Source organism: Corvus kubaryi, unplaced genomic scaffold, assembly GCF_017639235.1.
Source record: "Corvus kubaryi isolate FWS band 111438036 unplaced genomic scaffold, C.kubaryi_AGA036_p1.0 135, whole genome shotgun sequence".
Taxonomy (NCBI): Eukaryota; Metazoa; Chordata; class Aves; order Passeriformes; family Corvidae; genus Corvus; species Corvus kubaryi.
The window spans coordinates 4,517,121-4,539,791 of record NW_024580669.1 but is presented as its reverse complement, the minus strand read 5'-3'; the positions used below and the strand labels follow the sequence as shown (position 1 = coordinate 4,539,791).

Below are 22,671 nucleotides of genomic sequence, written 5' to 3'. Positions count from 1 at the left end.
GAAATCATCTGATCCTAAAAGAGAATCATAGAACCATTGACTCATAGAACATTTGAGTTGGAAAGGACCATAAAGACCATCTAGTTCCAACCCCCCTGCTATGGGCAGGGACACTTTCCATTAGTCCAGGTTGCTCCAAGCCCTGTCCAACCTGGCCTTGAACATTTCCAGGGATGGAGCATTCACAGCTCTCTGGGTCAGGGCCTCACCAACCTCACAGGGAAGGACTTCTTCCTAATATACATAATATTTTCCTAATATCCATAAAATAGATTAACCTCAGCCTTGGCAGGATGCATCGTTACCTGGGAGTGACTCCCTCTTCACTGACATTGCAGGGAGATGGGATGCCTGCTTTCCAAACTGCTGGGGTTCAGTTGGATGAATTCCATCCACACAGGGGCCAAGGCAATAAAAAGCACCCTCGCCCTCCATTTACTGATTATGGAAAGCCCACACAGAACTACAGATCTTGTGCCCTGACTTGGCCAAACATCCACGTCATGCACTTTCACCACCTGAATAAGCACGTCTCCCCAACTGCTTAGCACTGCTTTTTCCTCTCAAGGTGCCTCTCCTTCTCTGAGAAGGAGCAACGTGTGGATTGTGAACAGGCTCACTTGCTGCAAACTCTGTCTCTCCAAAAATGCTAGAGTTGTTTAATTTATTAGTTAAAAGAAGAAGAAAAAAACCTAATTTTGTGTGTTAAAATAACTAGGACTTTCAATGGAATTAGTGTTACAAAAGCTGAATGTTTTTGGTCCCTGAGGTCAGCATTTTCAAAACTAGTAGTTATCTTTAAGAAACAGCTATCTCCCTTGAGCTGGAAACAGTTTCTTGGTGACCTTTACTTTTAATATGATATCCCTAAAGAGGTCATAGCAGGAGAAATCCTCCTTCTGTATGGCTTTGCTGGAATGAAGCCATCCAAGAGTCAGAGGATATAAAGGATCCTTTGGCCAATGCAAAAGTATAGAGCTTTTGTGCAGATGGTCCCGGCTTCCAACTGGTCCCTCCAGATCCAACGAGCCAATCCAACAATTAGACGAAAATATTCAGAAAGCAGAACCTCACAGACTTTCTCTCATCCATCTGCTCCTACAGACTCTGCAACAGGAGGAAATATGGCTTGGGTAGACGAAGAAGGGTGGAATGGATTGAACAGGGCTCAGAAAAGGCCAGAAGTTCAACCCCAAACACAACCAAACTGTGAGAGAACTTGGACAGGACTGCAAAAAATATATACATTGGAAAAATATTAAAAGTCCCAGCTGCAGAGGGCTTAGGGATCTGAAAGACAAAGAAGAAAAGCCAGACCCATGGCTTCTCCTCCTGTTTAACTTCAGAAAGCAAGGTACACTGTCTATTCAATGAAATTAAGAGAAACCCTTTGTGTCTTTTATAAGTACTGTACATTTTTTTATGTCTTGAATGGTTACACATATGGAAACATTGTTGTATGAACCAATATTTGTTCCTGCCAAAACATTTGACATTAATGGACAATAGAAAATCTTCCTTGACCGTATATTGTTTAAATATTGAAAACATTGAAATATTTTCTACAATCATCCTAGCAATAGTAAATCTCCTGTTTACACCATCTGTGTAGTAATTCCTGAGCTCTTAAACAGGCAGGTTGGCTCAAATAACTGCAGCCTTTAGGACCTGCTCCAGCACCAGCCAAATTCAATGCAAACATTCAAGAAACATCAATCTCCTTTGAACTAAGCTTCCCAAGCAATTTGTATATATTTGAAGAAGGAAATTTTGTTTGCTTGAAAGGTTGCTAGTGTTTAATGTAGCTTGCATTGTCTTTTACAGTAAGACAACCAAATAACATAATGTAATTCATCTACATTATTAGCCTTCCCCAAAGACAAAGTGCAGGCTGGACACTGAGGCTCGTGAGAGGCACGTGAGAGGAAACATTGCCTTTAAATTAGCATTAGCAGGTATCAGAGGAGGGGAGGAAAAGTGAGGAAGTGCTCACTATGAAATATACACATAAGGATGGCATGTCCTTGCATGTTTTACACAGGACAATGAAGCAGACTTTGGCAAGGTAGAATTAGTGCCTGTAATCAAGACCAGGGGATTACTGTAATACCAAAGGCACCACTGCCAGCTCTCCCAGCTTTATTACCAGTCTCAATATATTACATTGTTTTCTTTGGCTTGACTCATGAAGTAGAATGATTTCATGAAAATCTCATTTTTCAATAGAAATGAGATAAAACTGAACTGGAGAATTAAGCATGGAACCTTAAATCTTGGAAAGCTAAATGGCAAGCTACAGCTTTTTGTCTCCCAAATTTTAGGATCTCAAATTTTCATTAAACCAGTTTCATGATTTGCTTGGACTTCACACAATGCTGAATATATAGCAGGGCCAGTGGGCTGCTACAGCAAGAACAGTGTTCACTTTTAGACCTGGTGTTGTGTGTTTAATGTCTGTATGTTAGAGAGTTCTTGAGAAAAATTCCCGTTTTTCTTTGGACTGTATTCCCAGCTTACAAAAAACAAACACACAAACGAAGAAACTACAATATTTTTCAATCACAAACGCCTAAAAATCCCACTCCTTTCACCAAAATCCAAGAGCCACTGCTTTTGCAACATAAGAACTACTTTAGCCAGACTGAGGCATGGCATTAGGGAAAGGGAATTTAAAACTCCACACTGAAGAGCAGTGTCTTTGCTCTGCTGGCAAAGAAAATTGCTTTGATTTAAGAAATAATATCACTGAGCATAGGAAATAACTCTTCACATGTGCAGCGGGATGTGTGCTGTGCCTCTTCTGTTCTGTACAGAGACAACACAAGCTTTAGCAGTACAAATAAACACTTGCAGATCCAAAGGGCCCTAATTTTGTTCAAGGGGGTGGCTGTATCAGAAGTCCTAATGTAGCAAACCGTGACTTCATCAAGATTTAAGCACAAAAGAGGTGATAGAGCCCTGACATGGAAGTAAGGGTGGAATTTCAATGGCTCGTGCGGCTTTTGATCAAACTTTTAGTGTCTGAATTACATGGTAAGCACACCCATCGACTTCAAGGATAAAAGTTGCACCCCTCAAACACGAAGTTCAAAGAACTTGAAAGCTGCAATGACGGACCTTCTTTAGCACCTCACTCAATTGTGTCTGGATTTTATTCCTCACTTTGAAATGTTATATTAGTAGGCAAACTATATGCAACATGGAATTACATATTAGATTCTTTTTTGTGAAATGAACCTGTACAGCTTAAGTCAAAAAACTTTAGGCCTTTATAAATGTTCAAAGATAGCTTCAGCTGGTAATGCAAGCTCTTGCTGCAGACACAGGAATACTTTCTATTCCTTCCATAAAACATAATATACAAATTGTTAATATCAGATGCACTGCATGACATAGTACTGCCTGATTTCCAAGGAGAGGATGTGAACTCTCAGTTCTAACAATGAAATAGTGCTTAGTCTTTGGCACTTTCATGTAGAGATGCAGCTTGGAGAACAATTTAGTATCACTAATTTTACCTTGAACATAAAGATTTAAGAGTCACATGTTTTGGGGAAAGAAGTAAACTTCAAGCTGTTTTGATAACATGAATGTGAGATATAAAATACATTTTTTTCCAAGAGAGACAGTCAGTCATCAAATTATCCCACAGAAGAGTGCATTAGCAATCGAATTTGCAGTTGAAAAAGTATGTCCCTTAAGTAACAATGATGTGCCGCTATGATTTCTTGAGATGACTTTCTTTTCGTCTCAAGACCCTATGATTTTCAGAGAATAAATCACATCCTGGATTGAAAGCCCATCCTGGAAATACTTGACTAAAATCCTTACTTTCAACAGAGTTATTGAAGACAAAGCTGAAACTACACTAACAGCGAGAAATAGGCAACAAAAACGTCTAAGGTGCACATAAGGCGATGAATACCACATTATTTTTCCTCAGTGTCCCAATTCTTTCATTTTGTAGACCTAACCAAATATCAAAACATTAAAACACAATCTTTGAGCTCAAAACCACTTCCAAAACTGCCAAGTATAAAACTGTGCTGAACTACTCTGTTCTGTTTATCATATTAAGATACATTATTTTGATGAAAAAAATGCTAGATTGCAAGTGTAACATAATAGAACCAGCAAGCACTGCCAGCAGGAAGGAAGAAGAGAGAATAATTCAGAGATATTGTCATCTGTAGGCCAATTTATATTGTCAGACAGTAGGTTCACATTATTCTCTGATGTCACTGCAATAATGGCATAATATAACGATTGAGCAAAGAATACCTGTGGGGTATAGCTATACAGTGTGGTATATATATACTTGTTAAAGTGTTTCAGGCTTTATTCAAAGCAGAACCAGAAGCAGCAAAAGACCAAGATTAAAAAAAGAATGAGAAATGGTGCTCATAAAGACTTCTGAATATTTTAGCCCTTGTTTTGTGATGATGAAGCAAGCGTAATGTTGTATTTCATTGATTCAGTGGGCTCATGATTAAAATAAACTAATGTAGCAATTTAGGGGTTTTGTGATTCTTTCTTTTTTTTTTCCTGTAAAAAGAAAAAAAAACCGCTTTTTAACAGTTCCTCACGGCAGGCATAATGTGCATCTGTGCTCTGATTTACTGCACATGCTGCCTTCTCTAGCATCATGTTAAGTTAGGATATCAGCATGGTAGGTCACACAGTGGGAATGACCTTTTGCTAATCACTACACATCAGTTACTACTGGCACACAGCTCATTACTAAGAAACCCTCCAACTAGCTGGCTTTCAAATCCGCTCACACTTTGATTCTCTTTCCCCCTTTTCTTTCTTTCTTTTTTTCCTCCAGACTAAAGATTATACTTTTACATAAAATCTCTGTTGTGCAATTTTGCCAACTAGGGTTCCAAAGTCAAAAAGGCACCCAGTTAATTTTCCGTGATTATAAAAGGAGCCTGAAAAGTCATACTGAAGGTAGGCCTGTAATCTTGGGTTTCATTAAAAAGGTCAGAACATTTTTCCTCACCACATATTATTAAAATGTTTGAGGGCTGCCATTAATTTGATTTTTCAGGACACAGAAATCTCACTGGAAATTAGAATGTAATCCTGCTGTTGCTTTCCTGACACTTTTCATAGGGCAGGATACGGCTGCAGGGACTAAGAGCTCTCCTGCAATTTACAATTGGTTACTTTGGCCAAATGGCAGGTGACTAATGCAAGACAAACTGTTTGCACAACCTGGGAGCACTGGGTTTAATTTCAGTTCTGAAAGAGGGGTGAAAGTGTTTCTATTGACGCTGAACCGTGAGCTGTTCCCTGCCAATACATCTGCCACATTTAATACGCAACATGCCCCCCACCCCCTGACAATGCGATTATTAGAGGTACAGAATTCAATAGCTTAAGAATACAAGACATAGCTGGAGCAAAATGAAAGGGCTTTTAACTCACCGGCCATTTGCTGAATGCCGCTGAAGGCACCCAAGTTACTGGAGGAAGTTGCTTGCTGCAGAAGCTGCAAATGAACAACACAACACAGCAATCTATCTAACAGTAATGTAACAAATGAAGATAAAACTAAAATGAGCTATCATTTCACATTTGGAATATTTCTGCTTTCCTTTACATTTATATAGTCTCTTGCTTCTGTCTGCTGTTGGAATGAACATCCCTAGAGTCAATGCTGTAAATCCATATTAATGTCTAATCTCTATTAAGAAACACAGAGACACAAGGGAAACTCAATAACATGGCTGCTTTAAAACAATTAATCAATTTATTCTTTTTAACAACCAGGTGTTAAATCTATTTAAACCAACATAGTGTGACTAATTACAACCCTCTGTAGTCTAGTAGTTACCATAACTCATCTCTGTCAATCATGGTCCATTCCTCCCCACCCCTGTGAATTCAGTTTTTTCTTTATTATCTTTATGAATCAAGCACACAGATATTCATTAGACTGGTATTTATATATATAGCAATTTAGCCTATCTCAGTATTAATTAGCCTACCTCAGTACTAACATATATTTTTAATTGCTGGGTAAATTGCTGTTTATATCACTATACCAAAGCATTGTATGCACGCAAATGATGTTATTTATACATACACAATACATATATATGGGCACATGTATTTCATAGACTCCTAGAACGGTTTGGGTTGGAAGAGATCTTAAGGATCATCCACTTCCAACTCCCAGGTCACAGCAAGGACACCTTCCACTAGACCAGGCTGCTCAAAGCCCCATCCAGCTTGGCCTTGAACAGTTCCAGGGATGGAGCAGCCTCAGCTTCTCTGGATGACCTGTACCACCCTCATAGGAAACAATTTCTTCTGAGCATCTAATCTAAACCTGCCGTCTCTCAGTTTAAAATAATTATTCCTTGTCCTGTCACTAAATGCTCCTGTAAAAAGGCCCTCTCTAGCTTTCTCGGAGGCCCCCTTCAGGTATGGAAAACTCTAAGGTCCCAGAGGCTTCTCTTTTCCAGGCTGAACAGCTTCAACTCTTTCAGCTCTCTCTCCATAGTGGAGGTGCTTCAGCCCTCTGATCACCTTTGTGGCCTCCTCTGGATTCACTCGAACGTGTCCATGTTTTTCCTGTACTGGAGGCTCCAGAGCTGGATCCAGCACTGCAGGTGGGGTCTCACCAGAGCAGAGCAGAGGGACAGAACCTCCTCCCTTGACCTGCCGCCCACGGTGCTGGGGATGCAGCCCAGGACATGTTTGGCTTTCTGGGCTGGAAGTGCACATTGACAAGTCATGTTAAGCTTCTCATCCACCAACACTTCCAAGTTCTCCTCAGGGCTGCTCTCGATTCATTCTCTTGTGCTTGGGATTGCCCTGATCCAGGGTCAGGACCTTGCACTTGGCCTTGCACTTCGTGAGGTTCTATTTGTCTTACTTGGAACCATGAGGAACCCCCAAGTTATCCAAAAGCTCCTCAACCAGACCTCTGAACTCCAGAGCCACAAAAGGCAGTGGCTCCCTCTCAGCTGCGATGAAGGGGAGCCTCTCTTGGCCATCCAGGGCCTAAGACACGTGGCTGTGGATTTCAGATTTTCCAGCAGGGACAGCAGCTACCAGCTTCTCATCTTACAAATGGACCAAGGAAAATACCATTTTAAATTTATGGCTTTTCCTGGCCACCTTCACTTTCTGTGTGAGGGGATATGAACCATGCATGTTTAGCATTGACAGGACCACGTATTAAAGCAAAAGCCATTTCCAAATGAAAATGTGGAAATTTGCTGATTGAACCACAATATTCTAGCTTAGAGGCCGCACCATATGGATATAGCCCCCACAGTATTCAGTTGCCTATCTGTCCTCCCCTAAGGAAGAACTTAAATTTTATTCCAGCTGTAAAAACCAGACTAACATTCAAAACCCCCCATTAAAACTAATGGAATCAAATTTTATTTATGGCAGAGGGGTTGGAACTAGATGATCTTTAAGGTCCCTTCTAACCCAAGCCTTTCTATGAATCTATGATTTGTTTTGTAGCAAAAGGATACTTTAAATATTTGCCTTTGACAGCACGGGCACATCTTCAAAAGCTTATTCAGATTCTATTCTTTGTTATTTATTTTTAGGCCACATGATAAACACACCCAGAAGAAGACACACTGTGTTTCCTGGACAATTTAGCAGTGCAGGGAGTTTACTAGAACTGATTTACCATGGTCCTAAAATAACTACAGTATAATACAGCCACCGCCTCTGAAGTGAACTTACAGCTAGATATTGTGGTGTGAGTCCTCCAAGACCTGTGAGGTTTCCCCAAGTGGCAGTATTGAGCTGCTGCATCTGCTGAGCCAACTGCTGCTGCAAACGCCGCTGCTCCTTGTCCTTTTGGGTGTCAGCAAACTTCACCACGATTGGCGAAGAGCAGCCCTGTGGTTGGACAGATCGGGAAAGACAGAAGGGTTAAATCACACCAGGTCACCCTCACCTTGTGAGCTCAGCCATGTCCTGTAGGGCCACTGGCACTGGCACTGGCACAATGACATCGCTCACCCTCTCTTTGTGACTGGCATGTGTAGGACCACAAGGACTAAGATTTTCATGTTCTTAGGAAAAGAGGCTATGGAGAAATTATTGATTCCCCAGCTCTTTTTATAAAGCACCTTTCCTCAGGCTCTCTTTTCCTTCCAGCTATCAAAATTGCTGCCAGAGACAGCAAAGCGTACCAGTCCTCTTTAATTAAGCTTCACAGCTGATGAGATGGACGTGATGCTTTGTCTGCAGTCTGTTTTCGAGGCATCGCCAAAGGGAGAGGTGTCCAACCTCTGCGCTGCCAGGGACCACACAGCCAACATCGCCCTGCCACTGCGGTCTGGCTGTGCCGTCACGCTCGGTGCAGCTGGCGTGTGCCCCCTAAATAGACTGGGAGCAGCAGATTTACCTCAGCGCCCACCATCAGCGAGGCACCGGCCCTGTTCACACCAAGGACCCCCGGTCAATTCACCCACCTGCGGTCCGCTCCCAGGCACGCTTTGTATCAAGCACCCTTGAGATGTGAACAAAGGGCAGGATGCAGACCGAAAGGGACTAGTTCTGGCGATGGCAGCCCATTCCTGATTGCCACCATTTCTTCTATTGCTTCTATCAGCCTCTTGTTACATGGTATGGCAAGGCTGTAAGATGCCTTAGGAAATAGGGAAGCTGTAGAAAGAGCTAGAGGTCTGGTCTGCAGCCTACTCCTCACCCATGGCTGAGGGACCCTTGGGAAGAAGTTGAAGGTCACAGACCAAATGGACTTTTGAGGTAAACTGGAATTTCCTTAGGACTTCAAATTGGCCATTCCTGGGCAAAGTCACTGAGAGAATGAGACGTGATTACGAAAGATGTCTCTGTTGATTTCTCTCTGTTTCTTTTCCCTGCTAAGAAATGTTTCATATTTTAACCTTTCAAGTCTTCATTTTTTTCAGATCAAGAAAGAAAACTATATACTGCAATGATGCAGTTCTTCAAATTAATTCAAGCATTTTGTGAGTCATTGGAACTGTCAATCCATTTCATACTGCGTTTCAACTTCACAGCATTCAATGAATAACTTCCCTTGCCATGCTTTGTTATACTAATTTCTTGTCTAACTTCAATCTGAACACAATGGCAGGAGTGATAAGTGACTCAAGTCCAAGAAACACAGCAGTGCTCTAGCCAGAGTGTATAGCGTGGGATGCAGAGCAGGGTTATACTTCACCTACTCTTCCCATGGCTGCTCTCACAACACTCTGAACATCTTCAGAAAAGTTCCTGTCCTCAATTATTTACAAAAAGCAGCCATGTACCTTTTCTCTGAAGAACCTCACACCAGGACAAGTGATAAAAATATTCACAATCATCAGATGAAATGATGAAATAAACCACAATAATAATAACAATAACAACAATAATAATAATATCTCATATAAAGATCTCCCATCAACACTGTTCCTTTAGAATTATCTTAGAAAATGATCACTTGTGGTTTATTATTCCACATCAAATTCTTTTCCTGTGTGTTTCATTGTAAAAATGTCTTTCAGTGTTTCAGTGAGGAAGAAAGAAGATACATAACACTCCAGCAATCAAATAAAGATTATGAAGGAGTCAGCTTGTTACACAATTACCTCTCTCTAGTGATTTTTATACTAATATTAAAAATAAGATCATTAAGAAAAAAAGAAGAAAGAAAAAGGAGCCAGGGGGTAGAGGATGTGAGAGAGATTTTTCTGGTTTTGCTAATAAAAAAAAAAGGAAGCTCTTTCTATCTAATACAGGGTTTGGTAACACTGGGCTAAGAACAACTGGAATTTACTGCCTTCTGCCTGGATGTACAAGAGAATCAAGTCTATTTCCAAAGAAACAGAAATGAGTATCAAAGGAAGAAATATTATATGGTTATTCTAGTTTTCAGTTCAGTAGTTCAGCATTCAACACTACAGCTGACATATTTATGAATGCTTAAATGTCAGTAAATTGTATAAAAACAATATCTCTGCAATTTATGAATCTATAATTCATTTTTTCACCGCCTGCTCTATATTTCATCACTTCATCATTTTCAAGAAAGCAAACATTCTGAAGACTGAGATTATATCTAGCAAGTGGCTCTATATGAGAAAAGGGTTGTTATTGCTGCATCAAATTTACTCTATGATAACAAATTAGTGTCTTCGACTGGTGCTGCATTTGATTGGCTTAAACAAACAAAAAAAAGAACTCCATAGAAAAGAAACAGAAGAGCAAACACTTTAGAGCAGCAATTATATTTTAAAAATCAGTTGATTTAACCAGGTCAGTAAGTCAGGTGGAAAGAGCAGTAAAAGAATGCATTATTCTAAGAGATGTGTTCATCTGGACTTAACATCCCCATTGCTCTTTCTTAGCCCTCTTTGAGAATTCATCTTGGTCAATGACGCATGCTAAAGAACTGAAAATAATAAAATAGGAAAAAAAATCTGTAGTAATTGGGTTGCAATGCAATTGTGTACTACATATCTTCCCCTAAGCCCACTTTTGTCTGCAAAAGAGCAAGAAGCCAAAGTGTCCAAGGATGACTGTTTCAGGCTGAGGGTTGACATGTAACACTAGTCAACCCAATTTAACTTTTCACTAGAAGAGTATTGGCAAACGTGAGCAAATGGGTTTTTTTTTGCCTACAGGGTGTTTTCTGTATTATGCACTTCCATTTTCTAGCTTGAGGGGAAGCTTCCAGCACACATACAAGGTGCATCTGCCTTCCTCATTCAATGGCTTCATATTTCCATGCCATTCAGTGCCATTTTCTCCCCAACAGCTGGTGCTGCCTTCATATTTTTCTGTGTGTTGTTGGGTTGAGTCCCTCCTCCATGGAGTGGGAGGTTGTATGGCTTCTTTCCAAGAAGGGACTCAGCCTGAGCTCAACTGACGCAAAGACCCAGATGTTCAAAGTGCGAAATATTTGGAATTGCTTTGCCACTTTGGGGATCTCATTGATGATGTCTGTAAAGGTGTTGAGAAGGATTCTGATCCAAGGGTAACTATTCTACAGAACTAATCTCATTAAGAGTATCCCGTCAAAATGCAGCCCCTTTTGGAGTGCCACATAAAACAGAAGAGTGGGAGAATTGTCTGGGAGGTGTTATGTCTTTATTTTACCATCTTAAAGGCATCATTCGGAAGTAGAGCTGTGTAAAATTCATTTTGCTAGACAGAAAAATACATTAAAACACATGGAAAATATAGGTAAAACACAGTATTACCAATAAACATTTCCTTTTTACTTGGAATCAAACCCAGCAAAACATACAGATCGGAATTAATGGAGCAGTGCATGGCAGACAAATTACTACAGGTATTATTCCAGAGACTCAAAGAGGCAGTTTTTTCACAATAAACTGTCAGACTGCATAGACTGTATAACAGCAGCTTTCTAGTAAAGATAATTTCATTTATTCTCATCTCATTGGCAGATTCTCAACTAAAACTGTATACCCAGGGTCTAAAAATGCATTGCACTGAAAAGAAAACACATTGATTATAAAAGAAGCTCAACCAAATTCAAACGTGATGTTTGGAAAGACAATAGCTTTGCAATGCTGATATCATTACTTGTACTATACAGGAAACAGTTAGTGACATTTTCATGCACTGGCTTGAATTTTATCTTCTCCTCCTCCTTGTTCTCTGTCCACCCTCCCACCCCTGGTCTCCCCCCTTGGCTCGTTACACAAAGCAGCTCAACGACATGACGCAATAATGATTGTTTAGCACCCAGCATGCTTTGGGAGACTAGAGCATTGCAAAGGAAAATCACTGAGAGAAAAAAAAAAAAAAATTGAAAGGTCCTGGTGGAAAAAGAAATTAAAAAAAAAAAAAAAAAAAGAAACAAGTGCACATAACATCAATGTCACCTCTGAGAAAAATCATCACTACACGAAGATACAGTATACATAATACAGTATAACATGCACTCTCCAATGATAAGCTAGAAGATCCAGAGTAAGTAAAGATTTCATACTTGTGCGGTTTTTTGTGCAAAATTCTGAAAGACCATGACAAAAATCACAGACTGAAAAAAGTTTTGAGATTGCCAGACAAGCTGTGGCATTCAATAACCACTCCAATGACCAGATCATTAACTAGCAGCTAAAGTCACATTAAGTGAACCAGTTTAAAGTTTTGAGTTGCTCATGATGATAAAATATGAGGCCATAGAGGCAGTTTGGAAGGGAATGAAGAGTGTTGCTTATGATGGGCCAGCCACGATGGTGCTCTGCAGGAAGTGCCACACTCCAATATGTTCTGTCATCATTAGCATTTTTATTGGCTACATGAAGAAGGCGAAATCATATTAACTTAAAAAGAGATTCTATTTGCAGAAAAACACATGCACTAGTAACTCAGTGTGGCCATGTTAAACCTCTTGAGCTTTTTCTCAGAGCAGTGCAAACCACAACACTTAGAAATCTATTTAAAAGAAGCTAAGATTTTTCTTTTGGGGGAACGTGTGTTAAATATAATAGAGGTAATTTACTCATCAGAGAGATACTCTGAGTACGAATGAGGAGTGGTATTCACAACATTTTTATTTTCAGCTGAATGCCACTGAAAACAGGATTGAGAGCTGTGTTTGGATACCACACAGCAGCCTTACTGTGCTCTTTCAGGTGATTGAGAAAAATCACGCTTCACGAAGACAGCTAGAGTGAACTGGTAAAAAATTTAAATCTGTGATTGTCATGTGTCTGATCTGATCCAGGAGAGCATGGCTTTACCATTCGCAATCATTTGCACAAAGAAAACAAAGAAAGGGCAAATGATACAGTACTGTACCTCCATGGTCTGAGACTGGTGCATGGCTTTGATTGCATTCTGTGCCATTGCCCTTGTAGAAAATGTGACAAACGCACAGCCTGTGGGAACAAGGGGACAGGGAGCAGGAAAGACAAAAAACAACAAGACAAAAGGGTTGGACGCTTGTTAAACCAACACAGTCTACGAGAACGGCCACAAGACGACACTGTTCTCAGTAGTACATAAAAATAAACAACTTCTCTAGTTTATTTATTGACAGTGCTGACTTGCTAATCTGACCATCGAAGAAAGAAAAAAAATTAGGTGGGGATGGGTGACAAGAAGGTTTTTATTTAATTTTTTGGTTTGTTTTGGTTTGTTTTTCTTTCTTTCTTTGTTTTGTTTTATTACTGTTTTTGTTCTTTAGCCACAGGGTTTGAAATAAATAAGGCTTTTATGTAGCCATAGTTAAATCTATTCAGAACATGCATTAACAATTGCTTGCTCTGGCTTTTGTGTAGGTAAACTGTGGATAGTGAATAAATGTCAGCATCACCGACAGCTGAACTGAGAATTTAATAAAGGGGTCCATAGCATCACAAATTACTGTGATGCACCAAGAATGATCATACAAATAAGAATGAGAAAAACTCCACCGTGTAGCCTGTGACTGTGTGTGAAAAGACTCAGACAAAATTCAGTAATGTAGGTGAAATCTCAACATTTAAGAAAATAACATATTAAAAATAAAAATCCTTATGGTTTTTGTTTCTCCGAGTCCTACATACAAGTATAATTCTTTGAGCTGTGAAAGCTACCACCAGCTTGAACAATTCTGAAGCTATGCATGAATAACTGAAAAATCACTCTTTTTTTCCCCTCTTCAGCCTTTAAAATCATAATGAAAAGCCAGTAGGCTAATTCCTGGGCTATTTTTCCACCCTTTTACTATTGTCAGCCATACCTACACTGGGCATGGTGCAGGTCAACGTTTTTAGTGCATGACTCACTGCCCTTTTGCCTAATAAAAACATTTCCTCCTGAGATTTACATTTTATTCTTCATGCACCCTTGGGCATCTTAAAGAAAAAGACTGTGAAATTAATGCAGATTCAGGCTGATTTTGTAATAATACCATGGCACACTAAAAGCTTAGCTAAAGCAACACAGACTTATTTCACTTGTGATCTCTAATGACTTTAAAAGTGCATTGATTTTCAGCTCCCTTAGCCTTGCACAGTTTGAACTTAGGTTTCAGAGAATAATTTAGTGTTCCACTCAATTTCCTCAAAACATTATTATTATTACTACTTAAAAGATTTCCAAATGAAGCAGATCTAAGCACTGAGAGGCTAAAGCATATTGTCATTTTAGAGCTAATGCATGAAAGCTACATTCTGGCATCAAAAATACAATATTGTTGCCCCTGTGGCCAATGGGCAAAATAAACTATTTTGCGATCCAGCAAGCAACAGATTGTTTGGTTTACGCAAATCAATTTGAGGCATAGAATACCTTTTCTTTTTAGTTCTGTGGGTACCTGGTAAGATTATCAAGTCAAGACTGTATTCACATTTTAATCAAACAACAGTAAGAGAAAGCAATGCCTGATCATTACCCAAAAGCACTACATCTAGTCATGAAAATAAAGTCAATGCATTTTTGCATCATGTGGTATTTTTTTTTTTCTCTTTAATGTAAAGGCCCTTGATTCAAGAGAACCTAAGCTGGCTTATGTACCTCTGGCTGATAGATGAGCATCATAAAATCAGAAATCAGAATGCTTTCACCCGAACTTCACCGCAGCATTGTGACTCTCTGTATTTCTTAGGTAACAAAACAGCTGATGATGTCTCACTACTGTTTAGCCTCACTACATGTTGCTATACTAGTCTTGTTCAGCAACAAATTTCTGTCAAAGAATATGATGTAACAAACCAGCTTTCTGTACAGCAACCTAAACAAAATGTGCAGTAGAAGGGTAAATAAACTACAGTACTTCTGCTAGATTCCATCGTGCTGCGTACACTAAAATTAAAGAGACACAAATTTACCATCAGTCTCAAAGTAATCTCTCTTAATACCATTTCTGTTATTAACATTAACAGAGGAAATAACACCAAGGGTTTTCTTTTCTTGTTTTGCAAATGCAGTTGGGGATGAGCACAAATAGAGTTATAGTGGAGGGCAGGCAAGGAACCTCATGCAGAGCCTTGAATAATATTGTTGATAACGGTCAAGAAACTGCTTCATTCACTTCTTTGGCTCTCACTATCCAGGAGTGTGTATTATAGTGACAATTACTGAATGGAGGTTTCAAATGCATGAGAAGCATGTAAAATGTCAACAAAAATCAATAAGACACAGTTTATGCATTTATCACAATTTCTCCCCAGCAGTTCTGCTGTAAGTAACTTACTGAGAGATGTTGCAATTAGCAGGTCTCAAAAGCAGTGTGAATCAGCAGAGAAATAAGGCTGCATTCCTCTCAAGATAAAGCAGACCCCCTTCCCTCCCTTAAGCTTTCTCTCTTTTTAACCACAGGGCTCAGCTGTTGGGTACTTTCAGCACCCAACACCACTGCAAAGCCTTCCTCCTCACTCCTCAGCCCAAAACCATTTGCATGGGTCTCGTTGCCTTTGTCATGGAGCAAAAAGACCTTTGTAGCAGATCTCTGTACCAATTTGAAAGAAACTTGTTCTTTGGGCAAGGGGAATGCCTGATGAATGAGGTTATGCAGCTTGAATATGAGCATTTGGAAGCAGCATTCCACAGAGAGGATAGGACTGCATTTTAATTAGGGTTTGCCAGCCAGAGGCTACAAGGTTAGGTCCCCTTGTTATCTCCATTCAGCAGGCCATTTCCCACCGATGGACAGTGGCCATTTGCACGGCAAATTTCCAATTTACCTCAATAACATAGCAAAAATTCAGTAGACAATTTTATTTCTAAATTATTTGAAAACCCAGACTTTAAGAGGTTGCCAATAAATGTCCCAATTAAACATTTGTTAATTTACCCATCTTTCCAGACATTGCTACATGTATTCACATTCAAGGGTTATTTTTCAGCTACCAAACCTGGACACTCACACACAACATCTATATATTTATTATGAGTGCATATGTATTTTATTATGCGTGGAATATGGAATCCTATATATTTTGTGTGAACTGTGGAGTCCTTTCCTTCATGACCAGACTGCCACACCGGAGCGAAGCTAAGCCTATGTCATAAGATTTGGTCTATTTAACTCAATCACTTTGCATTTATAATTTAGGTGTTCAGAAAAGCTGTTCTTCTGAAATGCTTGTATTTATTGCCATGGCCAATGGCAGGACCTTGATTTTCCTCTGTGGGGCACAAATGCACTCGAAGAGGATGGTTTTGTTGGGCACCTAGAATTTAATCAAAAGTTGGTGTCCAAGGACACTGGATTTCATTTATTTATGATTCTGAAGGGTTGGGAAAACCCTTTCCAGCACACTCTCACTCACTGTATCACATGGGTGCAGGTGGTCTTTTGGGAACACACTGCCAGCTTTAGGACCGTAAATCACAATTATAAGAGGACAGGACTAATCAGATTTCATGCCTCATGGTGCAAGGAAACAAGAAAGATTTTTGTAGCCTCTTACCTCATCCTATGAAACATGGCATTGATTGGCATGCAATGGACCGAGGTCTTCTGGACCCATAGCTACAAGCAAACTATTCCTGTTCTACCCCACTGAATCCTGATATTCAATTATTCCCTTCTTACTGGAGCTATCGAGTTCTCTGGGAAGGAAAATATGGAGAGGGGGATATTTCTATAGCTAATGCCTTGAAATAACTTCATTTTGTACAACCAGCTACCTAGCTACACCAAAAAATAGATTGTTTTGTAAAAACAGCCAACCTGCAAGACACCTCGCACTTATTTATCAGCTCTGGTTTCAAAACGTCAGGGATCACTGACAGAAAGAAAAGCGGAGGGAGAAAGAAGATGTAAGAGTTTTAGCTGCTTCTCCAAGGCTGCCTTCTCACCACCTACAGCAGATAAATGAGTGACTGGGGAAAGGCTGCTGGAAGTAATTTCCTCCAGCAGGCAGAACTGGAGTAAGGCACCCAGCCCTGGCATAGTAGAAATTTTGGAGCACATTATCACATCTGCCACGTTGGCTGAGAGAACATCTAAACTCACAGGGTTGCTCCTTACCCCTCTCCCACAACAAAACAAAAGAGAATTTTGAAAAAGCAGTGAAATGTGATAGGCCTCCTCCTTGATCCTGGCCATCCCAGAACTAGGGCTTGCTGCTTGAGTGACTGAATGTTTGAAATATTTAAAAAAGCTCAGCTCTGCCCCATTTCAACTCCTGCTTCATGTGATTCTTCTCATCTCAGGTTTTCCTAGACTGTTGAGAAACATTCAGTCATCAGTTCTTGCACAGCCTAACCCAAGATCAATACCTGCAAGCTGCAAGTGAAGTAGAACATTTTTACATATGGAAGCCTCAGCTAAGGTTTATACCTACGCAGGAAAGCTCCCTCATGAAACCACCGTTGTCTACCAAAGGTTTTAAAGTGAGGCCAAAGGGAGATGCAAAATGCAGAGACATTGTTTGGAAGTCTAAAAACATGTTTTTTACACAGAAGAAGACTCAAGAGATTTTCAAAGCCACCCAAGCAACCGCAGTGCTGCGAGTGGTGGCTGCGCAGCTGGTGCTGTAATGGCTGCCCCAGAGCTTCCAAGTACACTGTAAACAAAGTTTTTCTTCAATTTCTGTGAAGAAACAAAAGTGAAAAGCTGCCAGATACTCCTGCAAGGAGTAGTTGGGATCCTCTGAGATGAAAGCTTCTATTTAAAGAGAAGATAAGGCTTGAATAAAAAGCTATGGAAATTGAAGTGTGATAAAAATAAGCTCTAGTTGGGTTAAAATGTTTCTAGCTGAGATTGCAAAGTAGACTTTTCCTTTTCTACCCTGTGCTAATACAGCCCAGTCTGAAGGAAGGAACATCCTGGAAAACAGCCTTCTAATGAAGACATCACACAAAAATCTGTCTTGGTGGTTAAAATACATTTCATCTACAAACTAAATTGTACATCAAATTGTTTACTGTAGTGATACTTGGTTGTTAAGTATTACCTAAGACACACAATGACACGTCTGAGACCAAGTCCAACAATTCAGTCTAAAGAAAATAATTTGAAAAAGCCACAGTGAAGCTCTTCAGTTTATGCATATCAGGCACATAAAGGTAACAAGAGGCACGTCCTGTAACCATGCCTCAGCTCTTCAGCTCTACTGACTTGACTATTGACTGGATGACACGTTGTAGATTTTAAATTTCCTGAAGTTCATGGTTCCCTCAAAGCATTTCTAATTGGACATTCAATTACCCACCCTGCAAAGTACAGATCTCAGTAGGTGGAATTTACACAAACCCGGAATTAAATGGGTACCAAAGACCACATTCTCTAACTGTGCCTCGATGATCTTCTTGTTGGAATAAAGCCCCTTGCAAATTATTTCATTTCAGGCTTCCCTCTTGGGAGGGATTGCTGCAAAACTGCAGTAATGGAAATCTGAGATGTAGTTACTGGCCAAAGGCCAGCAGAGACATTGGTCAGTTGGATGCGTTTCTTCCCTCCCAGCTGCAAAAGAGCTTCAGCAAGGGAAAACAAAATTAAATGTGCCATAGTGATTGGAAAAAATGAAAATGTTACCACATTGCAGCAAAGGGAATAAGGCACTGAGGTACTTCTGAAGAGCTATTAAAAATACAGCACTTCCACTGTCCTCGTTTCCCACCACTTACTGATATACAATTCAGAAGGTGACCCCTAATCTAGGGTGTTCCCATAGCTGGCACTTCATGTTAGTTTAGCTCAGAAGGGAGCAGTAAATATTCAGAGGAAAAAAAAAACCCCAGCATAAAAGTCTCCTCACCTATCCTTCCCTGCAATTAATTGGGATGCAAATACTAATTTTCTTTTACTAATTCATCAAGAAAACCCTTGAATCTCAAAGTTCTGAATGGATTTTCAAGAAATTAAATTGCCTGACCATGGTGTAACTTGCTATTCCATTTCTAACCTGCTCTTAAAGCAAAGAAAGAATGAAAAAAACAATCCTTGTAATCAATGTCTGCAGAAATGTTCACTCGTCCCATGTGCCTGGTGATGTTTTGTTAAAAAAATCATACAATTAGGAGCGTAGAAGATGTAGAAAAATGTATTTTGAGCTTTTTCACAATTTTTATGGTATAGCCAACTCTCTCTACATGTTATTAGCAGGTTTTTTCAGTGCATGCTATTAACCCAGTTGACTTCTTTCTGGTATCTGATATATAAATCTGCACTTAGCAATACAGCAGAATAATTTGCTATGTGGTGCTCCTGTGATAAGGATAAGAGGATTTTTTTTATCATCATTATGGATGGTAATAATTCCTAGAGTGATACAGAGATATTGATCCACTGATCTAAAAAAAAGCATTTTACAAAGGCAGAGGAGCATCACTACCCTTACTTTAAGCACCCGGAGAACAGAGATGATTGAGTGACCAACTCACCTATGGTCAATACAACACATCAGTGGTACAGCTACAAATCAAACTTGGGTATTTCTGGCTATTTTTGCACACTCAGCTCTCATTGCCTGGCTGTTTGTGTTGGCATCTGTGGTCATGCAGACATTACATAGTGCTGGGAGTCAGGAGGTCTGAAAGTTTCCTTAAGCTGTTTACAATAAGTGATTTAAAATCTTAATCATCTGCGGCAGTTCACTTCTGCTTTTTCATGATAATGAAGCTTAGCACATGATATCACAATCATGAATTTTTGTAAAGCATACTTAGCTCTTCAGAAAAAGTGCTGGATTAAACAACCCTGCAGGCTGAATTCTTCTCTCTGAATAATGAATATCGTACAGGCAGTGGCAAGCTTCTTTAGATAGTCCCATGAACCCTGCTCAAGAGGTGGCCAGCCTCCATGGCTGTTGGCTATCCCTGGTTTCTTTATCTCTACTACCAACAGGGTATTTTTATTTTTTAATACTTTTCACAGCTAGGAATTACTCGCTGCCAGCCAGCTAATTTCACAGGGACTATCCCAGAGCCTTTGGAAGGCAATGCCTTTTGGTTGCTGCCTATTCTTGTAGCTGATCAAAATATAGCAAGTTACAGGTATAAACAATGGTTATTTTTTAGGTGCAGGAGCGAGTAACAATGGGAGAAAGCATGACTCAAGCTAAAAACTCCCTCAGTTTCTTTAAAATTCTCTACCAATGGAGCTCTGTATCATTACTTTAGTCTCATCTTACAGCTGAGTTTCAAACAGCTGACAATAGGAATTTTGAGTGGAAAAGGTGATGGTCTGTTATCAATAGTGACAGCAATGGGTGCAACTTTATTAAAGTTCTGTCAACTCTTGGTTAGGAACTACAACAGAAAGAACGAGTTCTGTCTCTCTCCCCCTCTCCCTTTATCATAGCACTTACATCACACTCATTACAAAGTGTTAAATTTCCCCTTGATGCCACAGGATGGGATTTCTCCTTGCTACTGGAGCCCATGTGGTACAGTGCAACCCTAATCCTGCCTATGAGTTGAGAGCAGATTGTTACCCTACCAGTGGTAAGGTTGCTGTTGTAGTGTAGACATGGGCTAAAACAAAAGTCAGCTGAAACCTTTTCAGTCTTTACTAAGTAAAAAAAAAAAACCAAACCAAACCCAGTACAAACCAAAACTGTTCTACTGAGCAGTGTAACCTGGAGCTATTCCTTGCAACTATCTGCTGGTAATGCAGATTATTTGCCTGAACCTTTTAAGAGAGCTCAAAAGCTGGCATAAATACCAAGGAAGATACTTTTCAAGCTCTTTTCATCTGAGATACCATGATGTGCACTTGTTATGCAATTGAAAAGAGATGCCAAACAGAGTTTACTGGACCACATTTCCATCTCACTGCTGTGAGCACTGAACTGAGCTCCTGAAGGCTCTGGCATGGAAAGGTCAGTGTTTTCCTCAGACAGTGACTATTTTTCATTTACCCCTCTGCCTCTAGGAGGAAAGTACATCCAGACAGGCGCTGAGAAAACAAATACTGTTTGTGGCAAAGGGAATTAACATCTTGGAAATGGTAACATGAATTAAAATTCATTAAGAATTGGAACTCTTTACAAAGATTTAACAGTGTAAGTCCTCCCTCCTGAAGCAGTTTTTCACCTTGTGCTTTTTCAGTCAAGCTCCCTCCTCTGCAGATGTCCCTCAGCACTTTTCATTTCAACTGCAATACCAACCATTTTCCCAATGCTTTGTCTTATCTCATGGAGTGGTGGTTTTCTGAAGCTGATAAAAATCTGCCTGAAAACCTGGTTGGTGCAGCCAAACTCATTTTAAAGTGTGAACATGGGTGTGTAGAAAGCAATTCGAGTTTAACAAGGCATGAGGCATGAGGGCATGATAGAATATCAGTCGTGATTGTGACCAAAATGAACCCAAGTAGCACAGAGGATGCAGCTCTGCTGTGGTTACTGGTGTGTGACCTACCTGGACTGAGATCTTCAGTCTCCAGCAGGAGAGAACAGCACATTAACTCTACAGCTGTGCTGGCCAGCACACAACACTGCCCTGCCTGATACATTGGAGACGTCGCTCAGGAATCTCAGCTCCTGATTGTCGTGAGATTGCTGTTCGTAGCAGAACAAAACTACCCCACCAACCTCACTTACTCTGTTGGATTTCATAATTAGCTTTTCTATGCTCCTACTAAACCCAGTCTGTTGAATAAAAGCAAGCATGCAGTGGGATTTTTATGGATCCCAGGAAAGATCCATTTCTTTGTTGGGTGATGCTGACAAGTCAATTAAATCTTTTTTGGGGCTCAAAACATCTGATGCTCAGATCTTGCTATTTCAGCAGTTAATTAGCTCCTTTCCCACTTGTGTCTTCCATCATCCCTTCCCTGTGCTGCTTACACAATGAAATCAGTGAAAATCAGAAATGCTTATTTTGCCTCAGTGTTGGGTCTAGAAAGATAATGGCAACACTCGACTCCATCAGTAAACATTCCTTACTGAGCTGCAGGAACCAACCTCAGACTCTGCCCTAATCTTCCCCAAGGCAAAAACCATGATCATGAGGCTCTTCTTGCCTGAAGGGCCTGCTGCATCCCAGCCCCAAAAGTTTGGGGATCACAAAGCATAAATATGCATAATTTTCTTGGGGCTCCCTATTTATTGTCAGAGCGGCTTTTCAACAAGTCATTATTCAGAAGTACTACAGTAAGTGCTTTCAAGAAGTGCCATGAAATATAGGAATACCTGCACTTCCTTTGCTGAAATGTATAGGTGTTTTATAGAAACTGGGCTGCCCACAAAACAAAAAACCCCATGCACAAATTGTTGCACAAATTCTGTGGATCCTATTGCCTACTAGAAACAAGTAGATCCAAAAGTAAAGAAAAAAAATTCTAAATCTATACCCATATCTATATGCAAAATGGGCACTATTACTTTTTTCTATGCCTTTTGAAAATGTAATAAAATGCATAAACTGTGCTTTCTATGTATTTGTTTTTTTCTGTAGATGTGATGTTTTTCACAGCTCCACAATGAAAATTACTTATTCCCTGTTCCATTAAATGTCTGTGGCAGGTACCACAGCATCATCCTGCACTGAGAGATGGGACTATCCCAATTTCCTTTTCCACTCAACAACCCCTGGCACTGATGTTTTGAGAAGGTTCATGCTCTGAGAATAAATTCAGGTCCATATACCATGGAGTTAATATGTAGTCTGGGTCATCAAGATACAATTATCTTTCTTTTCAATAGGTTTTCAGAAGGTCTTTCCCTAAAAGGTACTTTTGCACTCGAAAGGGATCACTGGCTATTGAAGTCTGCGCTGCTTTCATTTCCAAGTTCAGGCTGGCCA

The 22,671-nt window shown here is 40.0% G+C and overlaps 1 protein-coding gene across 17 annotated transcripts in view; it reads right to left on the bottom strand.

The window, feature by feature from the left end:
* CELF2 (CUGBP Elav-like family member 2) overlaps positions 1-22,671 on the bottom strand; it is a 547,482-nt gene that overhangs the window by 44,590 nt on the left and 480,221 nt on the right. For all 17 annotated transcript variants that reach the window (XM_042052904.1, XM_042052849.1, XM_042052822.1 and 14 more), the window contains 3 exons: positions 12,790-12,869; positions 7,723-7,881; positions 5,434-5,497 (listed from right to left, as the gene is read on the bottom strand). In XM_042052904.1, coding sequence (XP_041908838.1) covers positions 5,434-5,497; positions 7,723-7,881; positions 12,790-12,869 — 303 coding nt within the window. The remainder of the gene's footprint in view (positions 1-5,433; positions 5,498-7,722; positions 7,882-12,789; positions 12,870-22,671) is intronic.